We start from the raw sequence: 8617 nt of genomic DNA, 5'->3' as shown, positions 1-8617 counted from the left end.
CTCCTCCGTCTCTGACTTATGAAGCTTTTTCTCTTCTCTTTTCTAAAATAGACAGCGCCCTTTAACTATGATCAAATTTACGAACTAAATAAAATATTTTGGCTAAAACACCAAATTCCCAGCAAATATTTTGAGGAAAGTTTTACCTCTAGTGTTTTGTAAGAAATTTGAGGAAACATAAACCCAACAGCTTGAGACCTAATAGCAAATAGTTTTGATTCCAGTGAACCGTTGCATAACTTTTTAAGCTCTGCTTTTGACATCTTATCAGCTTGAGGCAAGACAAAGGAAGGCCTGAGATCCTGCCCAATTTAAAGGCGCCGGTTCGTTACACAGAAGTGATGCACACAGACACGTCAGACAAACCAAAAAAGGCTGCATGGAAATCTGATTTACACCTGAGACTGAAAGAGCAGCTGAACTGAGGCGGGAGGGGGGCTGAGGCTCATCGCAGGAACAGGATTTGAAGTGGGTGGACAGCTCAGGGCTGGAAGCTTTGTGTTCTTCTGGCACAGTGCTTCTGCAGTTAAGCAGGCACTGCTCGCCCACTTCTCATTTATACTACACCCATTAAAGAGGAGGAAGAAACCGAAGGAGGCACAAGAAGCACGCTGCCAGGATCTTTACTTGTTTCACTGTCTGCAAAAGACTGTAAGACATTCTTAGCTGCATGTCTTAAAAGCAGCTTTGGCTGTGCAGCTTTAAGACCTCACACACATGGACCCAGTGTGGCTCATGATGCCTCTAAATAACAATATTAGATTGTATTCTACAGTTGATCATGACAGGATTCATCACAGTAAAAAGCTTAACATTCACTTACAACATAAAGTAACAAAATATTCAAGAGCTGCACACAATTTGTGTGTGGAAAGCATTATCAAGCATAAAAATAATGTCCAATCAATGTTCTTAGGAGGTAAATTATTTTGAAACATTCCTGTCATCATCCACACATGGAGTTTTGGTTCAGTCATATAGTCCAAAAACTCTCAACAAAACCTGCAATTTGTTTCATTTCAGGATCAAAAGAATAAAAAAAAAAAAAATCAGCACCTTTGGTTTTATTGTCTTGGTTTTTGCTGTTTTATGTTGTATTTATTTGCCTATAAAGGTTCTTTTTGTTCCTCTCTATCGCTGTGCCATGATTAAACCTGATTTGAGTAATAATTATGACTCCCAGCTGGATGTCTAATTCTTTTAGGGAATTTCCAATATTTTTAGAGAAATTCTTGTTGTTTTTCTGCAACATTTACCTTAAAATGGGTTTGTTTCTTCACTATTTTTATTGTAAAGTAGTTGAAAACTCTGACAGAAGATGAGGTGTTTTTACAAGGCATAATAAAGGGCAAAAAACTTGTTTTTCAGCCTTTTTAGAATAATCTGAGCCACAGGAAACATTGGTTTAAAAAAAAAGCCTGACTTTAGAGGAGAGTTCGACATAGCCTACATTTATAACCAAAATATTTCTGCTCGCAACAGTTTGATCTGTTTTTTAGCATCTGCTGTATGAAGAAAATAGATCAAACTGTTGCTCATGAAGACGGCTTTAGGCAGAGATGTTTTGACAATACTCGTCTTCATCATTGACGAAAACTTCGAGTGATGGCTTCTGCATAATCGTTTGTAGAAAAACAAAACCTGGAGAAAATGCTCGTTAATTGGATCCCGTTGCCTTGGGTGACAGCTTTGTGGCTGGGTGGCAAACACCTTCCTGATGCAGCTTTGTCACTATGCAATTAACGAAAAGGTGGGGGTGACTTAGAGAATGGTAATACTGAAAGAGGACATGTTAAGAGGGGCAAATTGCCTCTGATAAACAATTCAAACTTGGTGATAATTGTCCTGAAAAATGGGAAAACGTAGGTTGGGAGCTAAATTGCAAGAGTTTTCTTGTTTGTGCGGCGGAAGATCACGTAAATAAGAGAAAAATGAACTGTTTTCTTTTGTGATATATAAACACACTTTAACCAGCTCAGGGAGAAACTAAAAAAATTCCCTCTGTCATTTAAAAATTAAGATTTGATTTAGATCAAGCAGTGTTACATGAAAAAGCATTTATATATGGGAGCAAAACTTGGATATACAGATGGCAAGCTTGTTATGGGAAACTCTGCCTCTTTTATCATCATAATGACCTGAATGTGTGCAAAAATGGTTGAAAAATCAAAAGCAAGTCTAAAACACAGTGAGTTGTGATAGTTTGAGCACACTTCTTTATCCATGCTCTGTGAACGATATGCCAAGACTTTATTTGAATATTTTTTTGAGCTTTTGGAGAAGGTACGTTCAAAATAATTTTCAAAATTAAATTAAAAAGAATCTATTACTGACCCTTGTGTGGAATTAAGGGTCTTCAAAACAACACTTCAGTGTCTTAAAATTTCTCAAATTGGTTGGAAACACAGTAAATGGTAAAGGATGCTGTACTTATGATGGGAAGAACTGTTTTTTTCAGCTTTTTAAACTGAAGATTCCTTTTTGTTGCTTAAAGATACAAACAATCATGAAATACATGTTTAAATTTTAAACTACTGGCATCATCTTGGCAACATCTATGGTTTTATTATTTTAGTTTTAAAACTTGGCGTAATTGTATTTGTAATTAATAGATTTTATCCTTTCAATGTTTTTTATGGCTTTATTCTTTTATTGTTTATTTTAGTGTTTTTTTCCAGATGTGTTTTTTCTAGTGTTGTTATGTATGCAAGCAGCTGACCGTTTTGAATTTCCTTCAGGATTAGAATAAATATTCTACTCTATTCTATTCTACTCTATTCTAAATCAGCCTTATAAAAAGTGCTATTTATTGTTTACCTGTTTTACACTTGTCTGCCTTTTTCCCTTTTTAACTGCTGTGATTTTAATGAAAATGAACTGAACATCATGTTTCCTCTACAGAAAGCTTTCATCCATCAAACTCATCAAAAATGGAACATCTTTCTGCAGCTTTTTTTTGTTTGCAACTGATTGTTTCTAATGACTTTGTGGACACAAGACGGATTTAACAAACTGGGGTTGGATCTGAGCAAAACCTATCCTGTTCCCTGGAAACGGTAAAGTGTAAAGATGAAGCCTCAAGCCAACACACAGGTGGAGAGTCAAGCGTTGGGATTTTTAGTTCTTAGTTCCAGCTTGTTTCAGAAGTCGAAATGGATCAAGCTGAAAGATTATCAATGAGAGTTCTTGTTTGAGGTGCAGCAAAGCATCCAAGGATTTTAAACTATGTTTTATGAACTTCTTTCTTTCATAGACTTGAGGATGTTCATGTTTCAGCCTGATTACATTCCATTGAGACAATATTTAATGCTTGATTAATGTTCTTTTTGCTGTATTAGTGAATAATATTGTGCTTCAAGAATAAGAATTCATGAATCTGGAATCCACCTGCTTGGGGCTCTGTGGCTCTCATAAAACACATTTGTTTGCTAAGTTTTACTTATAATTTGTTTTTAAAAATTTTGTTTTTTTTTTCATGTTTGAGGAAAGAAAAAAATACTAGAAATGAGTGAGGCTTTAAAACCACAAATAGTAGAAATAATCTAAGGTAAAGTACGTAGTAAATTTTAACAATTTGTCCATTTTGGTCACAAATCCTTTGTTTGTTTTCTTCTAAATTACATTTCATAATAGAGACGTTTTAACCGTTTTAAAATGTAAAGTTTACCAAGCAAAAGGTTTTATTGTAATCATTCAGAATATTTGTACAACGTTTTATAAGCATCTTATTTTTCTTTGACCGTATTTTACTTTATGACTTCCTCCTTCCTGCTTCAACTCTGCCCAGTTATTTCTAAAGTACATGATTTAAATATAAATATATTTTTTCACAATTCCAGATTTTTGGAAAGTTTTTCATGTGTCTGCTTTCCTTTCCCAGACTTCTTATCCCCTTGAGGGAATTTTTGTAATAAAAAGGAACTTTTATCTATTTATCATGTGCTTCTAGTTTACAACACAGGGGCCTGGATTTTAATGCTTTTCAACTGCTGGATTTTTTCCTTTACAAAAAGTTTTCTGTTCTTTTTCATGGCTAAATTGATCTAAAGCAGGGTAGATGTTTGCAGCTGTAGAGGGAAATAAAATAAGTCTGAAACTAAATTAAATCTGCCGCATAACCTATGTTTTATTAATGTCTCTTATAGGGTGTAATAAAAAACTAAAGATAACATTTTAAAAAACAGTTTTCAGACTCGAAAAAGCAGCTGCATCTAAAGAAAAATGCTAAAAGTGTTATTGTCCTGCAGTGTTAGTCCTATAACAAAGCAGCTGTTAGTTAAGTGCTTTCAGAAGATGGTCTGTCCAATCCCAGAACCGAGGACTTTTAGAATTTTGCAACAGTTCTCAAATGGATGGAGCTTAAGAGGAAAGTTAATGGAGAGAAAATGAAGCCTGCGTGCTCTGAGCTTTGTTGAACAGGGACACATGGAGCAGGAGGCCAAAGGAAGACAAAGAAATACAAATAAAAATGTAGTTTTCCATTCACCTACATGAAAAAACAAAAACTATATGCAAACATTTACCTAAAGATCTGTCCATTTTAAATAGAGCTGTTTGGGTGATAACAAAAAACAGATGGCAAACATTTATCCAAATACTGAGAACCTTCTCAATTCTTGCAGGATTTGTCCAAAACAGATGAAGCAGCTAAATACTATATCACAAACAGATGTTTTGGGCTTTCCCCATCCAACAAATGTTTGAAAAAATAATAGAAATTTCCACTCTCCACTCCTCTGTTCAATTTCCTCCACTTATTTTTGGGATGACACTCACAACACTCACAAAACACAGATTATATTTCTTTGGCTGGACTTTTCTTTTCCACTCAACATTATTTCTCATTGCATTCTTCCTCCCCGTCATCATCAGTGGGCATGATGGGTCTCACACGAGTGCTGCTGGGCACTTCCCTGCCCCGATGAACTGCAAATGTTTATGACAAAAACGTGTTTATCCAGATGTGACTCCTATCCAGAAATTTTCCATTAAATCGTTGTCTCCTGGATGTGATAGAAATGGTGGATCTTTTATCTTTATTGGGTCTGTTCGGAATATTTGATTTGGACTTTGATCATTTTGAGTTTACTACTTTGAATTGGTTTAGATTGACGTAACAGAGTAATAAAGGGCTCAACCTGAGGCAACGTCCAGCTTAAGTTACTACGACAGAGTAAATCTTGCAACAGCTGATGTTTTTAACCAGGTCTTGATGACTTTGTTCATAGAAGCTCACTACAGCTCCTCCATGTCCTCAGTCTCTCTTTACAGTACATAAACTTCATTACAGTAGTTCTGTGGGACTTTTTGTCTAATTTTCAAGATTTGAAATAATATAGAACATGATGGGGATGCCCGGTGGAGCAGTGGCCAGCACTGTTGCCTCATAGCGAGAAGGCCCTGATTTGCATCCCAGCTGGGTCCTTTCTGTGTGAAATTTGCAAGTTCTTCTCATGCATGCATCGGTCTTCTCCAGCCACTCTGGCTTCCTCCCACAATCCAAAAACACTCTTCATAGGTTCATTGGTTACTCTAAGGTGTCCCCAGATGTGCATGTGTAAGTGTGTGTGATTGTGTGGCCCTTCGACAGACTAGAAGCCTGTCCAGGGTGTACCCCACCTTCGTCCAACAGTAGCCGGGGACAGGCTCTAGAAATCCCGTGATCCCAAAAGGGATAAAGCGGGTTTAAAAGATAGAAGGTGCTTAGAATATGAGGACTAATTTAATTGTAAACATGTAACATTGGGCTATAAACATGAAATAAATGGATTAGAGTGGACTTCAACTGCATTTAAACTAAGCTAAACTTGCAACATAACGTAAAAAACTTGTCAGATTATTTTGCCTTTGAATGATCATTTTGTCAGCTGCTAGTAATGTGCTAGTAATGTGATGTTTCCATCTTAGCTCAAACATTCTTAAGGAAGAAATTGTAAGGGTTGGGGGGCTGGAGAGCAGGTAGGACCCAGACGCAGCGGCAGGAGGCACACGGTTCCAAGGCAAGAGGGTTTATTGAACAAAAAGCGCTGCAGAGCAGGAAACAAAACTAGAACTAGACTCACTGTGGCTTGGCAAGAACAGGAAACATGGCAACATCCAAGACATAAATGACGCTACGACATGAAGACGTCAAGACGCTAATGGACCAGCACAAGTGGAAGGGAGAGACGAGACTTAAATACAGACAGGGCAGACAAGACAAAGGTGAACAAGATCAGGACAGATAGGGACAAGGAAGTAAAACTCAGGAACATGACAAAACATAACACCTTTCAAAACAAAACAGGAAACAGAACCAAACATGACAGAACAAGAAATAAAGCAAAAACCAAGACAAAAAAAAAACACAAACCATGACAGAAATCTGTATAACAATTTTTGAAATCTTTAAAAAAAAATGTATGACATTGCAACTTTTTTCAGTTTGGAGCACAAACCTCATAATTCAGTTGGGAATAAAGTAATTTCTTTGTTTCATTGTTTAGGTTCAGACTTGCCCTGAGACGTGCTGCAACGGCCCAGTTGATGTCAGGGTGTGGTTTTTGAGTCTTGGAACAGTATTAACATGCTTAAGTGGAAGCAGACACACATGTAGTCATATTAAAATGTTTTTAACTAAATTAAACTCAGAATGAGATGAACTCAAAATTGCATTGAGTATCCGAAAAACTGATCAGCTACTTTAACTTCTTTATATTTATTGTTTGTTGAGGTCATCTCATGTTTATACAATTGAGAACATGTTCTTTTAGCTTCAACTTCAATTCTGTTCCTTTTGGAACCTTTCCTTTTAAGCTTTAAAAGAAAAAAACTCATTGTGATGCAAAAATTTATCATTTTGTTTCCCCCTTCGGTGCATTTTTAGGTAAATTTGAAGCTTCCCCTTAAAAAAAACAAGGACAGAAAAGCCTTTTAGTGTCAATTCAAAATATTTTTTGCCAGCCTCAAGTAAAAAACAGACCATTCTGATCCAACAATAAGTACCAAAGTAATAAAACAAGGTTTTTTAATTCTAGATTTTCTGTCACACTTCTCTGATCCAGCATAGCCAACCATGTAATCAGCATTGCCAGTACCTGTAAATTTGTAGGGATATTTAAGTTGGTTAGAAATGTTTCTTGAAGGTGCATCTTTGCTGCTTAAAATATAAAAATTAAATAAATAATGACACATTTAAAAAAACTACAATGAAACATCTCTTCTATTCACTTTTTCCACTCACATAGTCTAGATTTAAGTGAGAAACAGTGGGACAGTTTGCACAACAATTAGCAACAGTGAAAAAAATAAAACAGCACAAACAAGTGCAACTAGGTAAATGTGTTGAATTGCAGTAGTGTTTTAGTAACTGGTTACATGCTTTTCTTTAAATGTTCTTTTGAGTATAAAAGCTCCAAACAGGAAAAACTGTAACTCTGAAATCAATTTTTTTCTGTTCAGAAATAATTGTTGGAGTATTTTATTTGATTTCTCTAAAGTTCATTATGGGACATTGTGGGTTCTGTCTGCCCTCTGGTGCAAGGAATACATGTGTTTTTCCACACTCATTAGTTTATCATGTTGTGTATTTATCTTTTAATTTATTTCAATGATTCGTCTGCCTTTTAAAAATATTTAAGCCATTGTCATAGTAACCTTTATTATCGCTACAAGTCTTTGTCCTTGGAGAGAAAATGAATCTAAAAGTTGAATGTAAGAATCTGCAGATTTTGCTTTGCAACTTGTTCAAAATAGTTGCAGTTACAACTATTTTGCAGTAGAGGGTAGTGTTGTTTCATTTTCTAATGTACCTAGATTTTTGCAATACAGTAGAACTAAAATTTTTTTCTTTTTTAATATTTCTGTAGAAAAGAAACATTATAAACTGAAATCTTCTTCTACAGCTCTATGTTTTCCATAAACTTGTCCAAATTATTGAGACAAAAAAGAGTCATTTTTATATCTCAAAAATCAGTTTAATTCTGTACACCAGGTAACAAGAAGACAATCAAGATCAGTTCTACTCATTTACTCTCCTTTTCTTCACACACTCACTCACAAAATCAACATTTTTGCTTGTGCTTTTATCTATCTTTGATTAATCTCCGCTTTTATAAATTAAAATAATTTACAATTAAAAAAATAACAGATTTTTTTCATGGGCACTTGAGAAAGATGATAACCAAAAAAAGGAGGTGCATTAAGGTTTTTGTTCTTCTTCACAGATCAAACAAAGCTGTTTGGAGTCTTCAGGGATTTTCCCAGAGAAATGAGTCATTCTGAAGTACTTTAGCCAGTTTTGCATTGAACGGCGTGTAAAAGTCTCGCAGGATCTCTTTTGTGATGGCCATCATTGGTCCCAGGTTTTTGTCAGCTGGCCTCCTGGTGTTGGAAGCTGGACTTTCAGTGATTTCTGACTCTATTTCTTTTGTCAATGGCCCTAAAACACACAAACACACACACTTCTGTCACATCACTGTTTTGGATTGTTTTTTGTCTAAAGCACTAAACTAAAATAAAGCAACAGCCCAAGTAATTATAAAAACAGCTAACCTTTTTAAACAGGCTCTATTATTTAATAGAGAGAACAACAGTTCTGAAAGAAATAGGCAAAGCTTGTTTTATTGTGTCCTAAAAT

General features: G+C 35.5%; 1 protein-coding gene across 1 annotated transcript in view; it reads right to left on the bottom strand.

Moving 5' to 3' along the window:
* Positions 1-7933: 7933 nt before the first annotated feature.
* The window catches only part of chst15b (carbohydrate (N-acetylgalactosamine 4-sulfate 6-O) sulfotransferase 15b), a 35103-nt gene continuing 34419 nt past the window's right edge, over positions 7934-8617 (bottom strand). Inside the window, exon 8 of the mRNA XM_023949652.2 lies at positions 7934-8419. Coding sequence (XP_023805420.1) covers positions 8229-8419 — 191 coding nt within the window. The 3' untranslated portion in view covers positions 7934-8228. The remainder of the gene's footprint in view (positions 8420-8617) is intronic.

Source organism: Oryzias latipes, chromosome 19 (assembly GCF_053564925.1).
Source record: "Oryzias latipes strain Hd-rR chromosome 19, Olatipes_Hd-rR_3.1".
Lineage (NCBI taxonomy): Eukaryota > Metazoa > Chordata > Actinopteri > Beloniformes > Adrianichthyidae > Oryzias > Oryzias latipes.
Note: the sequence above shows the minus strand (reverse complement) of the source record. Positions and strands in the feature narration are given on the sequence as shown.